The sequence below is a fragment of the Lepidochelys olivacea genome, assembly GCF_965140295.1.
Source record: "Lepidochelys olivacea isolate rLepOli2 genome assembly, chromosome: 9".
Classification (NCBI taxonomy): Eukaryota; Metazoa; Chordata; order Testudines; family Cheloniidae; genus Lepidochelys; species Lepidochelys olivacea.
The window spans coordinates 32,107,337-32,133,836 of record NC_140419.1 but is presented as its reverse complement, the minus strand read 5'-3'; the positions used below and the strand labels follow the sequence as shown (position 1 = coordinate 32,133,836).

General features: G+C 41.3%; 1 protein-coding gene across 1 annotated transcript in view; it reads right to left on the bottom strand.

Moving 5' to 3' along the window:
* The window catches only part of PCOLCE2 (procollagen C-endopeptidase enhancer 2), a 46,870-nt gene that overhangs the window by 11,564 nt on the left and 8,806 nt on the right, over window positions 1-26,500 (bottom strand). The window contains exons 3-5 of the mRNA XM_084638901.1: window positions 21,622-21,877; window positions 20,108-20,232; window positions 16,711-16,847 (exon numbers count right to left, since the gene is read on the bottom strand). Of these exons, the coding sequence (XP_084495027.1) occupies window positions 16,711-16,847; window positions 20,108-20,232; window positions 21,622-21,877 (518 nt within the window). The remainder of the gene's footprint in view (window positions 1-16,710; window positions 16,848-20,107; window positions 20,233-21,621; window positions 21,878-26,500) is intronic.

The window sequence follows — 26,500 nt, the reverse complement described above, 5'->3', positions numbered from 1 at the left end:
AAACAAAATAGAAACAAAAAGAAAAATATTCTTGTGGGATGATGAAGATAAGAAATGGACTTGAAAAGTAAATCTTACAAAATTATTCTGTCTGCCTCCCTACCACTCACAACAAATCTGATAGATGTTTAGTTTTTTATAAGCCTTAAGTGGCCGTTCTTAATATTCCTAATTAGACCCTTAAAATAAAACCTGTGAATATCTCCATTTCACAAGCATATGACTTCAGTTAATTGTGGGTTTAAGACACACACACACACACACACTCACTTTCTGGTTATTTGGAATTCTGCATCTAAGAGCTGATTCTGGCGTTGCACAGAATTTGTTCTTTTGCCACAAAGTTGGCACAGAGCAGTGGAATTACAAGAACCCTGAGTATTCACTATGTAAAAGCTATGCTCTGATTGCAAAACACTAGGAGTAAAAATAACCATCTGAGGGATATTTGACCTATCTCTGCACATCACATCATCTTCTCATTTGAATTATATTAATACTGCACAGGTGATACTAGTTACTTATAATAAGATTACACTGCTGGCTAGCAGGAGAAGAATCTTTTCCACTGTATTAGCTTAACTGCCTAGAGACACTGTTGCTATTGTTTGTACTAGACTTTACTACTTACTGGGAACACACTCTTTACAAAAAAATTATGATTACTGAAAAACATCCTACTAAATTGCAGGTTTTCAGTATAATCTCAATTTATAGTATCAGGTTTCAGAGTAACAGCCGTGTTAGTCTGTATTCACAAAAAGAAAAGGAGTACTTGTGGCACCTTAGAGACTAACCAATTTATTTGAGCATAAGCTCCGTGAGCTTCAGCTCACTTCATCGGATGCATACTGTGGAAAATACAGAAGATGTTCTTATACATACAAACCATGAAAAAATGGGTGTTTACCACTACAAAAGGTTTTCTCTCCCCCCAACCCCACTCTCCTGCTGGTAATAGCTTATCTAAAGTGTGTGCGGGGGCGGGGGGGGGGAGAGAACACCTGGATTTGTGCTGGAAACGGCCCAACTTGATTATCATACACATTGTAAGGAGAGTGATCCCTTTAGATAAGCTATTACCAGCAGGAGAGTGGGGTTGGGGGGAGAGAAAACCTTTTGTAGTGGTAAACACCCATTTTTTCATGGTTTGTATGTATAAGAACATCTTTTGTATTTTCCACAGTATGCATCCGATGAAGTGAGCTGTAGCTCACGAAAGCTTATGCTCAAATAAATTGGTTAGTCTCTAAGGTGCCACAAGTACAATTTATAGTACGGTATAGTGATTTGTAAGACATAATCAGGTGCAAGGTTATAGTGGATTGCTCACCTAGAGTGCAATATAAGATAGAAAGTAAAATGTCTGCAAACACGTGAGGAGTTCATGGATCCAATACTAATGTACTCCTGAAGTGCATCAGTTCCGTTAGTGGTTTTACGTTATTTGTAACAATTGGTTAATGAGCTCTGCCTCATGTAATTATTGAAGGCAGCTTCAAAATGTAACCCCTCTTTCATAAAGCTAATATTTTCATCACTGTCCTTTGAGTCTATTCACTTCCTGCACCCTCACTGCTCCACAGCACCTGGCTTTTCAACAGAGGAGCAGGGGACATAGTACATTAATGTTATAAATGTGTCCATCAGAAACACCAGTATAGAGCAACCTTACAAAATTCTATTTTCCTACTGTCCAGTGTGAATAAGTTACTGTAATTTAGTTCTGCAGAGTCAATCCCGCATCCCTGAAGTCAATGGGAGAACTGCCATTGACTTCAATAGGTGCAGGATCAGCCCATCATAGGCTCTTCGCTTTACTGAAGCACTGATGTAATTTATGCATGCACTCTAATCTCATCTTTTGACTTGTCCTAAGTTTTTAATGCATATATTCTCTCTAGCATGAGGCTTGTGTCTTATATCAGTTATTTTGCCATGTAAAATGAAGAGATGGAATACTGGAATAACTTACCTTGAACTATGTTTTAATACACAATAGATATATGGTTATGAAGAACCATCTAATTTTGGCCTTTAAGATATTATGATAAGCACCATAAAATGTACTATAAACTTGCTTATGGTAAACTCCAGAAGATATAGAAGATATTTGGACTATCTTACCAAATCTGAACACTGACTTAGACTGCAACCAGCAACTTGGGAGCCTGCCTTCAAAATGCATGATGCTACTGATCAGAAGCATAACATCATAAGAATGGCCCTCCTAGGTCAGACCAAAGGTCCATCTAGCCCCGTATCCTGTCTTCTGACGGTGGCCTGTGCCAGGTGCCCCAGAGGGAATGAAGAGAACAGGTAATCATCAAGTGATCCATCCCCTGTCGCTCATTCCCAGCTTCTGGCAAACAGAGGCTAGGGATGCCATTGATGGATCTATCCTCCATGAATTTATCTAGTTCTTTTTTGAACCCTGTTATGGTCTTGGCCTTCACAACATCCTCTGGCAAGGAGTTCCACAGGTTGATTGTGTGTTGTATGAAGAAATACTTCCTTTTATTTGTTTTAAACCTGCTGCCTATTAATTTCATTTGGTGACCCCTAGTTCTTGTGTTATGAGAAGTAGTAAACAACATTTCCTTATCTACTTTCTTTACACCAGTTATGATTTTATAGACCTCAACCATATCTCCCCTTAGCCATCTCTCTTCCAAGCTGAAAAGTCCCAGTCTTATTAATCTCTCCTCATACGGAAGCTGTTCCAAACCCCTAATCATTTTTGTTGCTCTTTTCTGAACCATTTCCAATTCCAATATATCTTTTTAGAGATGGGGCGACCACATCTGTACACAGTATTCAAGATGTGGGCGTACCATGGATTTATATAGAGGCAACATGATATTTTCTGTCCTATTAACTATCCCTTCCTTAATTATTCACAGCATTCTGTTTGCTTTTTTGACTGCCACTGCACATTGAGTGAATGTTTTCAGAGAAGAGGAGGTTACTCACTCTGTGCAGTAACTGACGTTCTTCGAGCTGAGTGTCCCTGTGGGTGCTCCACTTCAGGTCAAGGTGCGTCCCAGTGCCTTAGATTGGAGATTTCTACAGCAGTAGCCCTACGGGCTGCACACGTGCTGTGCCTGCCTCTCAAGCGGTCAGTGTTTGAACAGCGCGTGCAGAGCCCGGGCTTCTCAGTTCCTTCTCTACAACGGAGTGCGTTACGAATTCCAAAGTACAGGGGAGGAGGGCGGGTAGTGGAGCACCCATAGGGACACTCATCTCAAAGAACATCAGTTACTGCACAGGGTGAGTAACTTTCCTCTTCTTCTTCGAGTGTGGGTGCTCCACCTCAGGTGACTGAAAAGCAGTATCCCTTAGGATGGTTGGGACTTCAGATGAGGCAAGAAGGCTGTTGACAAGACAGCTCTACCCAATCTCGTGTCGGACGCTGCAGTGTGGATGAGAGCGTAGTGATTGGCGAAGGTAAGGTTCAATGCCCAGGTAGCTGCCTTGCATATGTCAGACAGTGGGACATTACGGAGAAAGGCCGTGGAGGTGGAGACAGTTCTGGTAGAGTGTGTCCTAATTGATGTAGGAGGTTGTATTTGCCTGAGTTGGTAACAAAGGCATATGCAGTCAGCAATCCATTGGGGAAGTCTCTGTGTAGAGACAGCATTTCCCCCTGGGCGCTGAGTAGTAGAGACAAAAAGTCTGGGGGTTTTCTAAATGGTTTTGTTCTATCCAGGTAAAAGGATAATGCTCTGCGAACATCAAGAGTGTGCATTGCTGTTTCAAAGGCGTTAGCGTGAGGTTTTGGGGAAAATGTTGGGAGGTGTATAGATTCATTGAGGTGAAAGGAAGAGTGTATCTTAGGCAAGAACTTTGGATGCGTGCGGCGTGTGACCTTATCGTCTGTGCCAGCTCCAGCGTTTTTGCCGCCCCAAGCAGCAAAAAAAACCAAAACAAAAAACCTTGCTGCTGAACACAGAGGCAGAGTGATGGTACGGTTACCGAAGAAGAGTTGCGTCCCTGCCGCCGAATTTCCGCCAAGCACGCTATGATGGAGCGGCCGCCGAATTCCCGCTACCACTGAGGACGGATTGCCACCCCAGAGCCCGACCTCCTGCCACCCCCTTTACATTTGCCGCCCCAGGCACCTGCTTGGTGTGCTGGTGCCTGGAGCCGGCCCTGCTTATCACGGAAGAACGTGGTATACGGAGGGTCTGCCATAAGCGCCCCCATTTCTCCTACTTGTGTGGAAGATGTGATTGCTATGAGGAAGGGAGCAGGTAGCCATCAGTTCAAAGGGTTTAGCCATCAGGGCTTTGAGGACAAGGTGTAAATCCTAAGGTGCAGCAGGTGGTTTCATGTCTGAGTATAACGTCTGGATACCCTTCAGGAACCTTTTGGTGATTGGATGGGCAAAGACCGTAACATTGTCAATCTTATGGTGGAAGGCGGTGATTCCATGAGGTAGAGCTCGAGTGAGCTTGTAGAAAGGCCAGATGTTTTAAGGTGTAACAGGTAATCCAGTATCAGTGGGAGTGAAGCAGAAACTGGAGAGGTCTGTTTGTCAGCGCACAAAGATGTGAACCATTTCCATTTATGCAGGTAGGTAGTGCACGTGTTGTATGTTCTGCTGTGTAGCAAGACAGAGCGCACTTGGTCCGAACATGTTAACTCCGCATTAGAGAACCATTGATCAGCCAAGTCCTCAGGTGGAGACGTACGTCGAGATAAAACAGTTGTCCCCAGCATTGTGATAAGAGGTTGCTGAGTGGGGGAAAGGGAATGGGTGGTTTGACCAACATGCGCAGGAGGAAGGAGTACCACGGTTGTCTGGGCCACGCTCAGGCTATGAGAATGATGTTGGCTCTGTCTGTTCGTATCTTCTGAATTACTCTGTGCAATAGAGGCATTGGTGGTAACGCATATATGAGAGTTTCAGACAATGGGAGCATAAAGGCGTCTCCCCCGTGTTTCCCCAGGTCTGTTCTGGAGCAGAATGTCGGGCATTTTTTGTTTGTTGCTGTGGCAAATAGATCCAGTTGGGGATAACCCCAGGTCTGGGAAATGTTGGAAAGAATGGTGTCGTTGAGTTCCCACTCGTGCTGTATGGGGAACGATCGGCTGAGCTAGTCTGCGGTGGTATTCTGAGAACCTGGCAGGTATGAGGCGGAGATATGGATATTGTATTGAAGGCATCAGTTCCAAAGTTTTACCACCTCTGTGTGACTGGGCTCCCCCCTGTCTGTTGACATAAAACATGCATGCGATGTTGATGGTCATGATTCAAATTCGGTGGTTTTGGATGATGGGAAGGAAATGGAGGCAGGCATTGTGTACGGCCCGGAGCTTTAGCAAATTTATGTGAAGCTTGGTTTCAGAAGGGGCCCAGAGACCCTGAGTGGTGAGGTGGCCAGTGTGTGCTCCTTGAGGAATGCATCTATGGTGATGGTAATTGAAGGGGGATCTTGTCAGAAGTGAATCCTGGTGCAGAGGTTGATGGGAGAGGTCCACCACAGAAGCGAGTCCTTGACTTACTGGGGCATAGTTAGTAACTTGTTTAGCCTGTGCTTGTTTGGTTTGTATACCATGGCTAGCCAATCCTGAAGGCATTGCATGTACAGGCAAGCATTTGCAACAACAAATGTGTGAGCAGCCATATGTCCTAAGAGCTGTAGGGAGTCTCAGACTGTAGTCTGTGGGCTGGCACGTATCTGGGTAATAAGGTTGCCCAATGTGTGGAATCTGTCCTGGGGGAGAGATGCAAGACCGATGGTGGAATTGAGGAGGGCACCGATGAAGTTGATTTGTTGGGTAGGTTTTGCTTATTTGCAGGCCCAAGGTGCGGAAGCAGTGAAGGGTTGCAAGAGTTGCGTGGTTCGCTTCTAACTGAGTGGGAGACTTGAGGAGACAATCGTCCAGGTAAGGAAATATGAGGATTCCTTTTTTCCTGAAATATGCTATTACAACTGCTAGCACCTTGGAGAAGACACGTGGTGTGGTGGAGAGGCCAAATGGGAGGTCTCTATATTGGTAGTGTTGCGCTCCCAAAGCAAACCTGAGGAAACGTCGATGGGCAGGGTGGATAGAGACATGGAAATATGCGTCTTGGAGGTCGAGGGTTGAAAACCAATCTCCTTGCTCCAGCGTCGGAATTATCATTGGGAGAGTAACCATCCGGAATTTCTGTTTCTTGACAAACTTGTTCCAACGTCGAAGATTGAGGATAGGGCGCCAACCGCCGTTTTTCTTTTCCATCAAGAAGTAGTGGGAGTAAAACCCTTTCCCTCTGTGTTGAGGAAGTACCTCCTCTATTGTTCCAAGATGTATGAGGTGTTGTACCTCCTGACAGAGCAACTGTTCATGAGAGGGGTCCCTGAAGAGGGACAGGGTGGCGGGGAGGTAAGGAGAGGAAGGGGATGGCATAACCCGATCTGATAATTTCCAGGACCCATCTGTCCATAGTGATGGTTTTCCAGTCGGCCAGGAACAGACACAAATGGTGTCCAAAAAAATGGTTGGTTGGAGTTGGCGCTGGAGAGGGTGCAAGGTTTTCTATACTTTCGACCAAGACTTCAAATTTGTTTATTTGGGTTAGGAGGGTAGGTCGCTATTGTTTGTGGAGGGCAACGTCGTTGGTTCCTGGGCCTATGTCATTGTTGTTGTTGCATATCATCTTGTCTTAAAGGTGTATGTTGCACAAAGGTATGGTAACGCGGTCGTTGGTATGGCTGATATCTATATTGTCTCTTCTTTGAGGCAGGTGTTTGGATGCCTAAGGATTGGAGTGTGGCACATAAGTCCTTCATGGAGTGAAGGACCTCACTGGTCATAGAGGCGAGGAGCTTGTCTCCATTGAAGGGGAAATCTTCAACCATATTCTGTATCTCCTTCAGAAAGGAGGAAGAAGCAAACCATGAGGCCTGCCACATGACGACGGCCGTGGCTGTGGATCTGGCCACTGTGTCTGCAGCATTGAGGATGGCTTGAAGAGCTGTGCAGGAGATCAATTGGCCTTCAGACACCACTGATTTAAATTGTTGTAGTTTATCCTCCGACACATCCTCAATAAATTGCATTCTCTTAGCACCATTTTTGTGATCATATTTTGCTAAGAGTGCCGGATAGTTCGCTACTCTAAATTGCAAAGTGGAAGAAGAACACACTTTGTGGCTAAAGGAGTCCAGTCTCTTGTTATCTTTGTCCGATGGAGTGGACCAGAAGTGTTGGTATTTGTTTTTCTGATTGGCTGCATCGACCACTAGCAAATTAGGTGAGGGGTGCATAAATAGAAACTCAGAACCCTTAATATTTGCGGACAAAATATTTGCGGTCCAGTCTCTTGCTAATGGGTGTTATTGTGGCTGGGGTCTGCCACATAGTTTTAGCAGGTTCCATAATGGCCCCATTAATTGGTAGGGCTATTTTGGAGGAAGTCATAGCTTGCAGGATGTCGGTAAGCTCGTGCTGTGTTTCAGGTACCTCCTCCAGGGTAATCTTGAGCTCTTCTGCTACTCTCTGAAACAATTCTTGAAAGCGAGCGAGCTCATCAGTAGTGGGAGGTGGTGGGTGTACCATGGCATCTTGTGGTGTTATCGCTGTAGAGGAGGTGTGCGGGCCAGTGTCCTCTGTAGGGGTGGCAGCCACTTCAGGTCTTATTTGGATTTCAGTGTAAGCCGGCAGTGGGGAGGGTCTCACAGCTTTCCTCCGGGCAGCCTGCGGAACACCTGAGTGTGGTGTGGTATAGGTCCATGGATCCCAGTGTGGTCATTGCCCTGGGGATGGGCAGGCATAGGTGGTCCCATCCAGGGATTGTCGTACCAGTGTGGATAGCCATGAGGATATGGAGATTGTGCTGTAATGCATCTCCCAATTGTAGGTAACTGAATCTGGGGAGAGTATTGAGAAGAAACCATCTGGGCATCATCTTCCTCTTCCTCCTCCTCCTCTCCCACACTTCATTGGAGGGGCTTGAAGTGGTAGGGGAGTACTGAAGGTAGAGTGCTAAAGGTCTCTGTGAGAGACTGGTGCCAAGAAGAGGAGAGTCAGGAGCATGGGACACCCTTAATTCCTCTGGCTATAAAAACTGCGGTGGAGCTGACTGACCAGGAGTTGATGCCGGTGTAACTGATGGAGGCAGAGTCTGCTGGGGCATCTGCTGATGCACCGAAGGGTGTCCCGGGGGTGCAAGCTGGCTCCGTAGAGTAGGTGCCCCTGAGGCAGGAACTGCAAAGGAGGCTGGAGGCTCGGTGCTGAGAGTGGCAGCTGCAAAAGCGGCACCACAAGATCAAAGGACGGTGCCGCAGCCACCTCTTGTATTCTCAGAACCGTAGCAGCTCTCGGCACCATACTGACAGAGGTGGCTGTAGAAGAGCTGAAAGAGGCACGCAACTGAAAGCCCTGAGCCTCGGCACCATGTAGTGAGGCAGCCGACTCATGGTCGGTGCCTGAGGTGCCTGCCACGTGAAAGGTACTGAGCCACGGAGCGGGAATTACCAGAGACAGGAGAGCTGCTTTTAACTTTTTCCCTGAGGAACAGCTCCTGAGGGGGAGGAAGCTGGCCATTTTTTTGCCTTTGCTTTGCCTCTGGAGGGTGTCACAGAGGTTTGCTGGCCAGGGTCAGATGCAGGTCTGAGACAGTTTTCCAGGAGCAGCATTTTAAGTCTGAGCTCCCTGTCCTTGCGGGTCCGCGCTTTCAATTTGGTACAGTGGACTCATTTTGGGGTACATGAGACTCCCCCAAACAGTGTACACACTGTGAATGCCCGTCCAAGATGGGGATGGCATCATTACAGGAGGCGCATCTCGTGAAGCCTGGGCATGTCCGTAACCGTGGAGGTTTTTTTTTTTGTTTTTTTTTAAAAAGTGTAACATTTAATGTAACTTATCTAAATAGTAACTCTAATGACTAAAAACTATCTAACTAAACTGAGAAACAAACTAACTAGCTAATCTCAAAGAGCACTGCTGAACTCCGTCTCTTGCTGGGGACGGTAGAGAAGGAACTGAGGAGCCTGGGCTGTGCATCCACTGTTCAAACACTGACAGCTCGAGAGGTAGGCACAGTGCGGGCGCAGCCCGCAGGGGTACTGCTGTAGAAATCTCCAATCAAAGGCGCTGGGACGCACCTTGACCTGAAGTGGAGCACCCATAGGGACATCTCTCGAAGAACAACTATCCACAATGACTCCAAGATCTCTTTCTTGAGTGGTAACAGCTAATTTAGACCCCCATCATTTTATATGTATAGTTGTGATTATGCTTTCCAATGGGCATTACTTTGCATTTATCAACATTAAATTTCATCTTCCATTTTGTTGCCCAGTCACACCGTTTTGAGAGATCCTTTTGTAGCTCTTTGCAGTCTGCCTGGGTCTTAACTATCTTTAGTAATTTTGTATTATCTGCACATTTTGCCACCTCACTGTTTACCAGATCATTTATGAATATGTTGAATAGGACTGGTCCCTGGGGGGCACCACTATTTACCTCTCTCCATTCTTCAAACTGACTATGTATACCTACCCTTTGTTTCCTATCTTTTAACCAGTTACCAATCCATGAGAGAACCTTCCCTCTTATCCTGTGGCAGCTGATCTCAGTATACATAAAAACTAGCGCTGTCAATTAATCACAGTTAACTCACACGATTAACTCAAAACAATTTATCTCAATTTAAAAAATGTATTGTGATTAATCACACTTATAACAATAGAATACCAATTGAAATTTTAAAAATATTTTGGATGTTTTTCTACATTTTTAATATTGGTTTCAATTATGACACAGAATACAAAGTGCATAGTGCTCATTTTATATTATTATTTTTATTACAAATATATGCACTGTAAAAATGAAACAAAAGAAATAGTATTTTTCAGTTCATCTCATACAAGTACTGAAGTGCAATCTCTTTATCGTGAAAGTGTAACTTACAAATGCAGATTTTTTTGGTTACATAACTGCACTCAAAAACTAAACAGTGTAAAACCTTAGAGCCTACGAGTCCACTCAGTCCTATTTCTTATTCTCCCAATCGCTAAGACAAACAAGTTTGTTTACATTGATAGGAGATACTGCTGCCTGCTTCTTGTTTACACTGTAACCTGAAAGTGAAAACAGGTGTTTGCATGGCACTTCTGTAGCTAGTGTTGCAAGGTATTTACATGCCAGATATGCTAAATATTCATATGCCCCTTCCATGCTTCGGCCACCAATCCAGAGGACATGCTTCCATGCTGATGATGCTCATTAAAAAATAATGCATCAATTAAATTTGTAACTATACTCCTTGAGAGAATTGTATGTCTCCTGCTCTGTTTTACCTGCATTCTGCATATATTTAATCTTATAGCAGCCTCGGATGATGACCCAGCACATATTAATTTTAAGAACACTTTCACAGCAGATTTGACAAAATGCAAAGATGGTACCGATGTGAGATTTCTAAAAATAGCTACAGCACTCGACCCAAGATTTAAGAATCTGAAGTGCCGTCCAAAATTTGAGATGGATAAGGTATGGAGCATGCTTTTAGAAGTCTTAAAAGAGCAACTCTCTGATTCGGAAACTACAGAACTCAAACCACCAAAAAGGAAAAATCAACCTTCTGCTGGTGGCATCTGACTCAGATGATGAAAATGAACATGCATCAGTCCGCACTGCTTTGGATTGTTATTGAGCAGAACCCATCATCATCATGGGCGCATGTCCTCTGGAATGGTGGTCGAAGCATGAAAGGACATATGAATCTTTAGAGCATCTGGCACGTAAATATCTTGCAACGCCAGCTACAACAGTGCCATGTGAATGCCTTGTGACGGAGTACTCCATATGATGTTATGAAAATATGCTAATAAGTGTCAATATAATGTAACTGGAATATGCTTCATGCAAAAGGTCTCCTGTAAGGTATGATTACAAAGTTCATAATCTATTGAGTGTGTTCATCCTATTTGTATAAATGTATCATTCTTGTATCTGAAACTAGAAATATGAAATCTAACTCTGAGGTCCTATTGTAATTATGCAAAGTTTTGGGCCATTAATGGTGGCTTGGAATCTTGATGGCTCTCATTAACCAGGACAATTAGTTGTAAATGGCTCTGTTTACTTGTAAGTCTTCCTGTATACCTGTGTGCTGGCAAGTGGGTAATGAAGTCTTACAGATCATGTCACCTGAACTGGAATCCACCTTTAACCTGGTGCTTTTCCATTTAGAAGGCGGGGTGGATACCCAGAGAAGGACAAAGGATTCCCGCCTTGTGCAAAAGATATATAAGGGGGTGAAGCAGAACTAAGGGGCCTGCAGTCATGAAAAATCCCCTAGCTACCATCTGAGCTGGAACAAGGACTGTACCAGGGGAAAGGATTGGGCCCAGATAGGAAGGCATCCAGTCTGTGAAAGAAGCTTATTGAAACATCTCTGAGGGTGAGATTTTATCTGTATTCAGTTTTCTTACTGTATTAGGCTTAGAGTTGCATGTTTTATTTTATTTTGCTTGGTAATGCACTTTGTTCTACCTGTTATTACTTGGAACCTCTTAAGTCATTCTTTTTGTATTTAATAAAATCACTTTTTACTTATTAATTAACCCAGAGTATGTATTAATAACTGGGGGGCAAACAACTGTGCATATCTCTCTATCAGCGTTATAGAGGGCGAACAATTTATGAGTTTACCCTGTATAAGCTTTATATAAAATGGATTTATTTGGGGTTTGGACCCCATTGGGAGCTGGGTATCTGAGTGCTGGAGAGACAGGAGCACTTCTTAAGCTGTTTTCAGTTAAGCCTGCAGCTTGTGGGGGACGTGGTTCAGAGTTGGATCTGTGTTTGCAGCAGGCAAGCATGTCTGGCTCAAACAAGGCAAGATATTGAAGTCCCAAGCTGGCAGGGAAAAGGGGCTCAGAGGTAATCTAGGCACATCAGGTGGCAGTCCCAAAGGGGTTTCTGTGATCCAACCCGTCACACGCCTGTTCTTACTTTCAGGTGACATTGTAAACAAGAAGCAGGCAGCATTATCTCCTGCAAATTGTAACCAACTTTGTTCATCTGAGTGATTGGCTGACCAAGAGGTAGGACTGAGTGGACTTGTAGGTTCTAAAGTTTTACATTGTTTTATTTTTGAATGCAGTATTTTTTGGAAATCATTCTATGTTTGTAAGTTCAACTTTCATGATAAAGTGATTGCACTACAGTACTTGTTTGAGGTGAACTGAAAAATACAATTTTTTTGCTTTTACAGTGCAAATATTTATAATAAAAAATAAATATAAAGTGAGCACTGTGCACTTTGTATTCTGTGTTGTAATTGAAATTAATATATTTGAAAATGTAGTAAACATCCAAAAATATTTAAAATAAATGGTATTCTATTGTTTAACAGCGTGATTAATCGCGGTTAATTTTTTTAATTCTTGACAGCCCTAATAAGAACATGTCTAAACAAGCATTTGTTGAATCCATCATGGACCAGACTGCCTCTCGTCTGGGGTTAGGTCCACTTATTTAAGAAAATGCTTCACCATCAGAAAACCAACACATTCCATTTATTAGAAAACTCGCCTTTATATGGGGATACTTTTCCTGAAACATTTTGCACTTTTATAGCACTAGTCACTAAGGACCCTCAAAGCACTTACAAATATTAATGGAAACTCACACTGCCCTGTAAGGTAGATACTGTGCCACTTTATAGATAGATAGATAAAAAGAGTAATGAAGGGTTAAGAGGAGGACTATATTAATTTTCACTGAGGTGAACAGGGGTTGGATCAGGTCCCAAGTAATGAGGTCAAGGACACAGCAATGACTGAGGCACAAATACAAAGCAAGATTATTAACCCTCAGTCCCCTGCTCTAATTGCTACCAAGTTCTTCACATTTATTTATAGCATAAAAACATTGTCACTGAGCTATTGCAAAGCAACAATATGTTTTTGTCTTCACGTAAAGTTATAAGATGTAACTTGCAGGTACAGAGCAGTATCATTATGAAAACCAGGGAAACTTTCTGCTGCCCAACTATAGCCAAACCTGATCCCTTTGCACCACCTGAGCTACATGAAGGGTTTGGATATTAATGGACAACCTGGCCCAGCATGTGCAAAGCTCTTTGTTAACAACATCAGGCACTTTTTATAGTACTACTGTTTTTAGTTACGCTACAATGATGGACCTTTGACCATATGGTTGAAAAATGTCTTTATTCTCAGAAAGTTGTAAATTAAAGCCCCAAACGCTAGACCTGAAGCCAATCATAGCGGTCGGAGAAAAATGAAGTTAACCAAATATGCAGGATGAAATCCTAGCTCCATTGAAATCAATGACAAAACTCCCAATCATTTCAACAGGGCCAGGATTTCACCATTGATTCCTGGTACTGCCAGGCAACTAAGGAATTGTAACTACAGTAACTTACAGAAGACATCTGTAGCCGACAAAAGCTTATGCTCAAATAAATTTGTTAGTCTCTAAGGTGCCACAAGTACTCCTGTTCTTTTTGTGGATACAGACTAACACGGCTGCTACTCTGAAACCTATCTTAACTCTGGAATTTTAGACATACGGGTCACTCATATATGTGGCTGCTGCCTGGGGAAGTGAAAAATGGAGAAAAAGATTAGAAGAGACTTCCTTTTCACTGATCCCTGAGACTGACAGACCTGTACTTCTAAGGAAATTTGATTTTGTTAAATTTGTCTTTTTTTATTATTCTAACTCCAAAACATTACATGTGGGGGAAATAACATCCAACTGTTCTGTTTTCTGGAATTATTACAAATGATTAAATTTTAAATTTAGAAGAGTCATTTTCAAAATAAGTTTAATGAATAGTGGTTACTAACTGAGCTTTATTGAAGGACAATTCACAAACAAAACTGTGTTTTTGTACAGAACCACAGAAAGCCAATTCTCTTGAAGGTATAATGTAAATAATCATAAAGGACAATTTGTCTCAGTCCATCAAACTTGTCATTTGGAAGAGTCATTGTGTAAGGAAATATTTCCTCTTGGCAACTCAACTAGTGACCATTCTCAGGCATAAAACTCCCTTCAAATAATATAGACTTGTGATTTTTTTTTTAAAGCTTGCATTTCTTGAAACAAAATGCTACATGGCATCTCTTGAAGTAGTTCAGCATCAAGAAGCCATACTATAGCTGAAGTGATACACTTAAATTACTAACCTCACTTAGAAACTTTACACATTTTCTAGAATAATTAAGACTTACTACTGCCAGCTTTGCAGACCTGATTATATAATTACAGTGCCATTGGTTGGCTTTTTTTCAGGCTGAGTGCACTTAACTCTGGACAGCTCCTCATTAGAGCTGTATTTTTAGGGGCTTTTCTCAGGGAGCCATGATAGTTATGCAATGAAGAATTTTTCACAGCCTTTCTGGGTTTTAGTCCTGGCAGTAATATAACTATATATGAGACTTATAGTAAGTATGAAATATGTATGCATGTTAATATCACAGAGCAGAAGAAAATCAAGCATGCATCACACTTTGACAATAAATGAATGTTGAGTTAGAAAATATTTTTCAATGTAAATGGCAAAACTTAGAAGCCATAAACATCAGCCCCTTGCTGAGGTATATCAACTAATGAATGCCATCAAAATAGACCATGCTCTAACCCTCAAGTTGTCCCAAATGCTTATAGACAATATTCTTCTATCATATTCATTTGACTAGCAAAGTGGAAAAGTTCTGGTAGTTTAAGGATCAATAAACTCAGACAACTCATTTGTGAGTTCATCTAAAAGTATCTGAATTCAATACGTAAATTAATTGGAGCATTCTGTCTTTTTATTTCATTGCCTCATGTTTTTCGGGTTCATCCTAAGCCATGGAATTGTGCCACTGATGTCTGAGCCCTCTGATGTTAACATGCACAGCTGCTTTAGCAGTATGCCAGCACAACTGCAGATAGTGCTATAGAATGTAGCACTTCCATGGACACAAGGCCTAACAGAAAAGGAGTACTTGTGGCACCTTAGAGACTAACCAATTAGTCTCTAAGGTGCCACAAGTACTCCTTTTCTTTTTGCGAATACAGACTAACACAGCTGCTACTCTGAAACCTGTCACAAGGCCTAATGCAGAGAATAGGCACTAACTGAAGGGAAGGTGAGCAGTGGTCCAGGGGGCAGCAGAGGAGCCAGAGAATGGGACAAGTATGAAGAGAAAATGACCAAAATAAAGGTGGTTAATAGTGAATACAGAATTAGGTAGCAGCTGCTGAAAATGGGGTGGTGGAATCAGGTAGCTGAGGTCTACAGTAGACTTATAGGATCCTAAAGTAAAGACTTCATTTGTTTGTAATGGGAAAATTTTGGGTGATCTGAGGCACAAATGCCCCACTTCATGTAATTTTTAGAATGGGCTTTGTGCATTACCATGCAAAGAGCATTGATATAGAATGCTACAGATCTCATAACAGAGATTAATTGAGATCATAAAAATACCATATTTAAACCTTTGACTTGTGCTTCAGTACAGAGCGAAAGAAAAACTAAATATTACTAAGAAATAATGTTTGGAAATAATGTTTTCCAATAAAACATTGTTACAGGGCATACTGGCCTTTTAAGGACAGGCCTGTACATCCCTACTCCAAGTAGAATTCAAGGAGGATCGCTGAGGGACTCTGGGAATTGTGTAGGTTGTTGCAAGGCACACTGGGAAGGCATTCCAGAAAATATAAAGTGAAGCTGCAAGGATGAGGCAAGCTTGGGTATGGGGCATTGTGATAGCATTCAATTGGTATTTACTTCTCTGAGCATGAGCCTGGGAGGAACTGGAAAAGCTCAAGGAAGAGGCCAGACTGATAAGACTTTAGAAAGGAATCCAGGAAGGCTGTGCTAAAGTAGCCTGGAAAGGTGCCAGGAAGAAGGCCATTTTTTTTTTAAAAGGGCAATAGAAATTACTCTTTTAAGCAGTGAAGTGGGTGATTTTTGGGTAGAGTGCATACAAGCCCCTCATGACCCAGGGCCCGAGGGCCTGTAGCACTGGAAAGGGATAGAGCTCCTCAACAGCTCTACTGACAGGTGGTGTGGAAACCTCTTTGATCCAGGCGTGAAGGACCTGGCACCTAGGGGAAAATGAACAAGAAACTGACCGAAGGGCAAAGGTCAACTAGCACAGCTCTGCATCAATAGTTTAGCCCAGGGACAGCCAAGGATATGTTTTGCTGTTGTATTTGGGACCAGAATGGGAGGACATCTGCTTTGGTCAGAGGCCCAAAGCACTGAAATCACCAACTAACTGAACAGAAAGGGGAGACAGACATGTGTGACCAGATTTCAAATGAGGTAAGACAAGATTTAACATACAGTAAATAAATACTGGATAAAATAATTTGGTGAAAAGCATAATCATCAGTAATAAGTAAAATAAATTGTCATTGAACAACCATATTTCACAGAGTTATGAGCAAACAAATTAAATACTATGGGGCATGTTCCACATTCAGGACAGCCCATGTGAAAGAAAGAGGAAACTTTTACAAGCGGTTATCTCTCCATATACACAGGCATTTAAAAGTCTAACCTTATTCAATACAATAGTTGCAATATAGCTGAGATAATAGGAAAAGCCCACAGTATGTACTTGATGTAGAAAACTATCGTATTTTGCCAAACTAACTTCAAGAAAAACATAGTAAAGAACTGATATCAAAAAGGACATACAGTTATAGCTATGTTAATAATCCAAGGAAGTTACTCACGCAGGTGGACTGTCTCCACAGTATTTTCCAATTCTTTTAGCATCGTTGATTTCCCCACCATTAAACACTGCCACAAAATCATATCTGCAGTAGTTATCTCTCTCCACATCAAATTTCTCAAACTTTAACTCTATGACCTGAGGGAAAAACACAAATACCTAATTAAGGCTTTTTACAGTAAGGTAACAAGGAGCTCTAATAAAACTAACATCAGTGTGCCTTATTCTCTTCGCTATCAATTGATGAAAATTGTTTAATCTGTCTGCTTATTCAAGCAATTAGCGGTCTTCAGTATATGAATACAAAGGTTTGTCCTAAGAACCACTAGCAGTATGGAAGGGGGGGAACAGCAGAGGGCTCTAGTAATAGAGTTCCTCATCAAAATCCTGATTTAATTGACAGGACTGCTACTAAAAAAAGCCATGTGCTAGAGAAGGAATACATTTTATTTTTTAGGGGAGTTTGTGTGCAGACTTTGATTCCAACGATAAGACAGATCTGTGCCTCTGTATTCTGGCTGGTTTCAGAGTATTCTGGCTGGGTCTCTTGATACCATATTTGTCTCAAACTGTGTTCTAACCCAGTAATTAACAGCAGAGAGATATCCTTCAGCCAGTGACTGACAGATGTGAGTTCAACCCCAAAGCTGCAAGTAGGCAGAAGACCCATTGTAGCATATGTGGATCTTACTATGCTGAAGAATTACTTTGATAGTATATTTTAGAGATTTAATTATGTAGATGTACCAAGAAATGAATCTATATTCAACTCGATAGCAATTTAGTTACTCAATAACTGAGTGGAATGCACTATCAAATTGTGCTGTCTACTTAGGTTCTTATATTGGACCCATCAAGCACCTTTCAGCAATACATAAAACTATATAACTGTAGAGTTGATTCCAGCGAGTCATCCTTTAATGATACATGTGCTATTTTAAAAAAAACAGTGAAGCAGAGATCTAAAACATGGGGATTACTTGCTGTTTATCTGCTGGGGGATCTCTACTACTGTAACTACTACAATCTGCTCTTTTTGACCAAGGGGATAAAAGGTATGAAGATTGTCTTGACTATTCAAGGTTTTCCTTTGTTGTTTTTTCCACTGGACCCTCACCAGTGCTGCTCAAGTGGTTGCTTCTTTTTCATGGTCTTCTGGTTCAGAATCTCAATTGGCTGCAGCTGAGAGTGGGGCAAATGGAATTAAAAGGAAAGTGGGGGAGAGCATACAGAACAGGACACTGGCTTGGATGGTGGAGAGAGAGGGAGGTACTAGAGGAAACAAAATAGAGACATGAGGAGAAGAATAAGGGGAAGAGAGTAATTGCGGGAAGGAAATGGGGATAGTAGACAAGGTAGCGAATAGTGGGTAGAGCAAACGGAGGAGGAGAAAAAAGGACACAAAATAGGAGACAGAGAGAACTAATGGTGAGGGAATAAAAACAAAATTTGTGTATGCAGGAAAGCAACAGAATGTCTAGTCTGCTTCCTCGTGTTGTATCTGGGCATCTTGCTGTTCAGTCAGAAAGTCTAATGATGAAATGGAAGGAGAGAAGAGGCCACCACGGAGGAGAACCTATTTAGTGAGATCAACAAAACAATTATTGGTTTAAATTAGAGTAGGCTTGCCTTAACGGTCTTATGTTGGTTTGGAAGGGAAATGGGTATGGCTTGATTTGAGTCCTTGTCTAATAAAAAGCAAAAGGTAGAAACCCTGTCTATGTAGAAAATATGCTCAGTAGAATGGTGAATCTTTGAATGGCTTGTTTTTAGTGTAGAAAACCTTCATGTTCACTAGCCAAAAGGAAAAGTGGTGAATAATACAAAACTTGGTTTTGTGGGCGAGGAAAAAGCCATTGACACATTGGAAACTATATGGCACAGAGAGAAGCACTATGGAAATCGATAGAAAGTATGTCCATTTGGACACTTAAAATATTTATGGGGACAGGATCTTAAGAATAAGAATACAAAAGGAAAATCCTGTCCTAAGTTTTCACTACAAGCTTGTAGAAAGTTTTCAAGCTCATCTGGAGATAAGTGGGAAGCATCAAAGTAATCTGCAATTTACAGATAATATTGTTAAAATCACTGCATCCGATGAAGTGAGCTGTAGCTCACGAAAGCTTAAGCTCAAATAAATGTTAGTCTCTAAGGTGCCACAAGTACTCCTTTTCTTTTTACCTAGCTACAGATTGCTAAATGACCTGTACATGGCAAGCAAGGAATATGGATTAAATATGCATACAGGAAAGACTAAGCTGACCTACAGCCCTAGTTCAAGGGGGGGGAAATCTTGGTAAATGGAAAAGAATTAAAGATCTGAAGAAAACATTTATGAGGGACAGCTTTTTCATTTGGAAGATTATGGTCATGTGCTGGAAATTAATAGGAAAATCCGGATGGCATGTAAAAGAATTTTAGGACACTAATGTAGTTATGAAAAGTAACCTATCAAACATGCCTCAGTCATTGTGTACTCCCTGCCATGATACAGATTATTGAGCAGAAATCTGGGCAACAACAAATAAAGATGAAGCTAAGATTGAGACCAGCCCAACACAGCATGGAAGGATTTATTCAATGAATAACCTAGAGTGACAAGAGACAAATAAATGGATCTGAAATGAGGCAGAAGTGGTAGGGCCTTATAAAATGGCAGTAAGCATACCATGAAGGTAGTGGAGTGACTGACCAAGCTGATGGAGACCTCAAGATAAGAAAATAGAGACAAATAAGAGTTTTATAGTGGAAACTGTTTAGTAAGACACATCCCCATGCATGTCCTATGAAGATAGGCAGAGTTATTATTGAAATAATGTACTTCTGCTTTTAATATGCGTTAAAGTATGCATGGATGAATCCAATAGAAAATATACCACAAACCATACGTATTCTGTTAAACTTCAACCTGATGTTCATAATCTTGTTTATTCTGAGATGGATCACTTGCACTCATTTTACTCTGATCTAATTTACTATTGGACCTCTGTTAATTAACAAAATAAACCAAAAATCCTCCCAAAAAACATTGTTTTAAAAGCCTGACTAGCCACCCAGCAGCATGTAGAAAGTAGAGTATATGGGAAGCTACATTCTAAATTAGATGCAATACTCAACTGAAAAACAGAAAACACTGGAAATAATGCCAGAAAAATATAGGAACCATGAAACATACAAGAAAACTGTACAACTTATGAAGAGAAAGTACACATGAATAGATAGTGTATGCCCCACACACCCTCAATTTCTGTATTTGTAACCTTAATAATGTTCTTAATGTTTTTTCCTTTTTGTATGTTCCTTTGACATAATGAAGTATCAAAGTAACTAGTATAAATTGCCTACCTACATGTTAACTTTTGTGGGTAACTGTTAAAAGAGATACAAAAGCTCACCTGATTCTTTGGGGCTACAATATGCCATGAGCAAGTGACTCCTGCTGGGTAATCTCGATCTGGCCAGTTAGGTGTTTTAAAGGACCCAGAAGGCTTGTCTAGTCGTCCACCACAGTACTGATCTCCTAGAAATACAAAACATAACATACTGACCAAAAACGTAGGGCACAACATACTGACCAAAAACGTAGGGCACAACATACTGACCAAAAACGTAGGGCACATGTGTCATGCATTTAATACAGCTGTTCCTCTACAGCCAAATTCCCAACTCCTATGTGTAGCCAAAGGAAACAAGCTTTTGTGTAAGGGTTCTCAGATGGGACCCATAGAAAATGCTCTCAGCGTGAAGTTCTTCCTCTGTGGGTCCAGCAACAGATTCCCCCATAGGGTTGAGCACCAGAAGTTTATTTCAGGAGCTGAAGGGCTTGTAATAGTGTCCATGGTCCCTGTGCTCCCTTTCTTGGAGAAGGCAATTTGGTAGTGATATGTGTAGCTGAAGATACAGCTCACTTGACATGTTTCTCCAGAGCCACTGCACAGCAATACTCCACAGGGTGTAAGGGTTTTAGAGACCACTGTATAGCATCTGTGCAGCCGCACCATTTTGTGCAACACAACCCTGCTAGTTCCACTGCATTTAGGGCCCTCCATGCCCATGGGGAGGATTTTGTTCATAGTAAAGAAACTAAAAACTGTTTGTGACTGGTATTTTTACTTTGCAGAGACTTTAACATATGCTATAATTTTTCTATAAGATCCATGTTAGCAGTGTCTTAAGATAAACTTTGCTGATCAAAAGATTCTCCCTTGTTCCCAGACTACAAAATTAAAACTATTTTCCCCCTTCGCAAAACTGAGGATGAGAGAAAAGCTTGGAATTGGCATTTTGTGCCTAAGAGGAGTCAATATCCATGACTGAGAATGAAAAGGAAAAAAACTTTATAACTTAACAAAATTGAAGACTTCTTTTTTTAAAGTGCCAGTCTAGGGCTTCATTTCTCCTCCTCCCAGCCCCAAAATAATAAAACGTGTACCAAATACTGTGATTACATTATCCTTGACTATAACACAAGTGTGCAGCATCTTCATTATTGTACCCTTCCAGTACCAAGGATGCAAGGTTCTGGATGTTATAACTTTCAAAGAAGTAGGAAACCTTACTTTAACTTAAAGTACCTTTGGCCTCAAAGTCTAAGTACATTCTATAAATGACAAGTTAATGTTTGCAGTGGTGGCGCCAGGCATAAGTAGACTTAGCAGTTGCTTAGGGCCCCCATTGAATATTATCCCCAAAATACCATTCATCTTATTTAACGTGAACTTTTTAACAAGCATATTAGTATGTGATGTGTTGGTATTTTTTTTTGGTTTGCAGAAATAATGCAATTAGTATTTTTAGGGGGTGGGTGAAGGGTAAGGTGTGGCTCCAGCAATATTCCTGCTTAGGGCACTTGATGGGCTAGCACAGCCTCTGAATGTTTGCCTTTAATATTTGCATAGTTGTAAAATACCTCTTTCATGTGGTTCTGCTGCAGAAAACATAGCAATGAATCCATTTCCAGCTGTATTCGCATCTGAAATCATTTGTACCAACATCTTATTGCCATTGGCCACAAGGGCACCTGGTTTGAAAGTACCACAGAACCTGCCGAGGCGTTGTCCATTGGCATGACCATTGTAAACATCCACAAAGTCATATCTGCACAAGTTGTCACTTTCCAAGTCTATGTATCTAAAAGACAGAACTACCACCTTTCCTTCAGGCACCTATAGAAGGGAGAGAGTAATGTATCTTAACAACATAATAATTATCATCACATGACTAGCTGCTCTGGTGCTCTACATAACTGTTGTTTGTGTTTTCAACTGTGCATATTTTCAAGTTTCTTTCCCCCAACTTACCAATCAAATTCTTCATTCAAGTACAGATGAGATGTTGAACAAATAATATGGGATACTCCCTCTCTGTTCCCAGCTCTATCCCTTCCTGTTGCATAGCATCCTTTCTCCAGAATGGTGCTTTGACAAATGTTGATAACTGCTATTCAATATCCATCACATCCCAATTCAACTGCAACTCTAAGGCCCAAGCACATCCTCTGCCAGTGATGTCACATCCATCATTGAACTCATTAATGCAGGGCTAACTAACTGGATGATAAGAAAAGGAGTACTTGTGGCACCTTAGAGCCTAACAAATTTATTTGAGCATAAGCTTTCGTGAGCTACAGCTCACTTCATCGGATGCAGTCCACTGAATACATCCAATGAAGTGAGCTGTAGCTCACGAAAGCTTATGCTCAAATAAATTTGTTAGTCTTGAAGGTGCCACAAGTACTCCTTTTCTTTTTGCGAATACAGACTAACAAGGCTGCTACTCTGATAACTGGGTGATGTCAGTGCCATCTTTTTAATATGAACCAGTCAATCAATTTTGAGTTTAGTTCACTTGCCTCTCTCATCCTGGTTATCTGTGGCATTCAAGGGTTTATAATAAAGCCTTTCAATTTGTGGGATTTTACATTTTCTAGTAGTAATTTAATAAACACAATATCAATTTAAAAAAGAAAAAGGGAAACTTTATGGCTAATACTGCATAGCTCAAATTAACAACTAGATGGAACCTATTTAGTTCCATGGATGTAGTGGAAATACTTATTTTGATAAAGAATATGTAAAACTACATGTTGGCTACAGAGTTCAAGCAAGCCATTAGTATGTGATGATGGTAAGAGAGCCTTTGGTTATAAGGGTCTAGACACAAGTTACCCTTAACCAAAAAGCAATTTAAAATGTAACTCTCTGGTTCCTGGAACACTAAGGCCTAATGCTGTTTTGCTGCTTTAACAAAAAGCATCTAAAGACTTTGGTTAAATGGAGAATAAATTTGGATAGAAATAATTATGTTTAAAACAGACACAGGGAAGCTTTTTAAAAATACACAAAGTGATCTCAATTCAAAACTCAGTACACTTAACCACTTGTCCAGAAAGAAAACACATTTTTTTTTTTTTTGAAACCCAAAATGTGCTGGGCACTACACAAGGCAAGGAGACAGTTCCTGCTCCAAAGAGTTTACCATCTAAATTTGAGACATGACATGAGTGGTGGTGATGAACGGTAGGAATTGGATGTGCAGTACTGTTACATAGTTATGCAGGTTAGGCATGTACATATCTGTCGAGTCTTTGGGTTTGTAAGAGCTATAGAAAAATAAGTTGTGTAAGTTGTGAGTATTTAAGACTGAAAGTTCAGCCTTGGCTTTTATCTGTTGCTGAGTAACTCATGACTTTTCTTTGTATACATATATTTGAAGAATGAAAGAACCTATAATACAAGCTTCCTACAACGGACCTAATACTATACAATAGACTTCTGTCCTGAGCAAGCCCTGTGTAGCTGGCAATTCCCTAGCCCACAGGAACCCAAGATAACCAGGAGAAAGTTTGCCTCCTGCAGAAGCCCCAAAACAATATCTAACAAAACTCTGTAGTACCAAGCTGTGGTGTTGCCTGGGTGGATTAGTGCTCATGCAGATAAATTCTCTGCAGCAAGAGGTGCTTAGGGCAGAACCTCAGAAAGCATCAATTGTCATAGCTCCATTGAAGTTAATGGAATGATGACAATTTACACCATCTGAGGATCGGCCCCAAGGGCTGCCCTATCCACAAATCTCGGGTTGGGAAATCTAAATTCCTACAGCTCTAGAACTCTTGGTAACCTCTTGGCACTGCCACAGGGAAGGGGGTGACACACAAGTCCAGCCTGGCTTAAACAAATGACGTGTGCTTGTGATGCATCAGAGATTAGAACCTGTAAGAAAGTAGTTAGCAACTAGTGGAAGTTTTAAAAGAGAAAGACCAAAGTTCCTTTTGTTTTAAATCAGTCTCCTAAATAAGTTGAATTTCTATCATTTTAATTTTAGTGACTTTGGGGGAGATTTTCAAAAGCATAAATGACAGGCATCTAATTGCCATTAGTGCCTTTAAAAATCTGCCCATTTATTTTTATCTTGAATGGATAACCACTGTGGGGAAAACAGAAATGTAGCTGACTTTTTCCAGCAGATGGAAATGTAGTCTAAAGGGACTACAGAGTGTTTGATTCTAAACATATATATGTAGTTTAGAGCATAAATGTAATTTATCCACACCTACAGAAGCCCAGAAAGTATAAAGTTTCCAGCATATGCATCTCTCCAGCTCATATTAACTCCTCGACTGAATAACTCAGAGGCACTAAAAGTGGGGGTTGAAGGGGAAGAGGATGCAGGGCACATTTGACATTCTTGATGCACTTCTGTTTTCTAACCGCAATTAATTCACTCAGAATTTCCTTCTTTTTGCCTGTCTGACACACAGCAAAATAAGGTTATTTTTATGGAGGAAGGACTAAGGCACAGGCCTGGGAGTCAGGAGAACCAGGTATTATTTATGACTGTACAAACTCTGTGACCTTGGACAAGTCAATTAACATCCAAATTTGAAACATTTGGCCTTAAAATTAAGAAGATAAATAGAACCGTCCTGATTATCAGAGAGGCAAAGCATTAGTGAGTAAAATAATGTAAGCTCTTTGGGGTAGGAACTGCCAATATCTGTGTGTTTGTATTGTGCCTAGAACAAAAGGGTCCCAACTCAGTTGGCCTTTAGGGGCAACGACATGTCTTAATCATTTTAGTAGTGGCAGCATTGGAAGTGTTCCCATAGATAAGTTTACCTACACTTTCCAATATAAGCTGAAGTTTTCAGTCACTTACAACTCTGCCAAAGTTTAACCATATGGACCAAACTTTTCCTTGATCTCTTTTTGGAGTTATTTTTGAAAATTTCAGCAAAAACAGCAAAGAGTCCTGTGGCACCTTATAGACAGACGTATTGGAGCATAAGCTTTCGTGGGTGAATACCCGCTTCGTCAGATGCATGTAGTGGCCCGATGAAGTGGGTATTTACCCACGAAAGCTTATGCTCCAATACGTCTGTTAGTCTATAAGGTGCCACAGGACTCTTTGCTGCTTTTACAGATCCAGACTAACACGGCTACCGCTCTCATACTTGACAGCAAAAACAGTTGTTTCAGAGAATGGGTTTAAGGAAATTAGTCAATGTTTGTGGGTTCCCCCCCCCAATCATTTCTTTGAGGCGATCTTGCTCTTCCCAGGGTTTAGACTAGGAACTTTAAATTTGGCAGGTGGAAAGTTCTGGAGCCAGAGAGGTGCCTTTTGCCATCCCTGTGAAAATCCACTCAGATTTGGCTAAATTATAAACCAGCCAGAGCCCTCCCTCCCCCACACACCTCAACCCCCTGCCCCAGCCCGGTGAAAGTGAGTGAGGGTGGGGGAGAGCGAGTGACGGAGGGGGTGAGCGGGGGCAGGGCCTCAGGAAAGGGGCAGGGCAGGAGTGTTTGGTTTTGTGCAATTAGAAAGTTGGCAACCCTAGTCACGAGCTGTTAATGACCCATGAACGGGTCAATATGCTTCCACATGACTGAATCTTTCTTTCTTTTATTTATAGACGTTTGCAAAGTGAAGCTCTCGAATGTTAGGAAATGCTAGCCTCCTGGGCTATATGCATTATGATAGTCTTTAATTATGTGATTGTATACTATTTGTTCTATATGATTCCCTGCCTCATTCAGTGCACAGGATGGACAATGAATGAGGCAGAAGGATCCAAAAGAAGAGAATGATCTGTAAGGCACTGGACCAGGATCAGGAGAGCTGGATTCTGTTCCTGGCTCTGTCACCGTCTAAGCAATATGAGAGAGACTCTTGTTATACACTTATGCAAAGGAGCAGGAAAAAAGTTGCACAGGCAACATTAATACTGGCATTTTCTCTTAACTTTTCAACCATAGCTTTCTTTTAACTTGTTTTTTTTTATGTAAAATTATATATATAATATATATAATTTTAAAAGAGTTTGGGAAACTAGTAAAAACCAGGCATTTCTTACGAGAAATCTTGGGTCCTGATCCTGAAAATATTAAAGCACATGTATAACTTCACTTAACTGAGTAATACCACTGATGTTATGCATCAATAAACTGTATTGTCAGGATCAGGCCCCATTAGTCTGTCTGATCCCTGGAAGCAAAATTCCTGTTGTTGTCAAGAGGTGTAGGTATGCCCTTTAGGCTCTGATCCCATGTGGGCATGCCTATGGTCCCACAGAGAGCTTCAATGTAGTCAGTGGGACTCTGTACAGAACAGCAGGCTGGATTGGGGTCTTAGACTGAAAGGTTTGTGACAATTCTGCCTTCCTTATTTTAGTTTCATAGATGGAATTATGTTTTAGGAAAGCTTTTCTGACCTCTCCCCTACTGATCTGAAAAGTGATTCCACACTATTTGTTTTAGCAGGCATTTATGGGGGTTTTTTGTTTTTGTTTT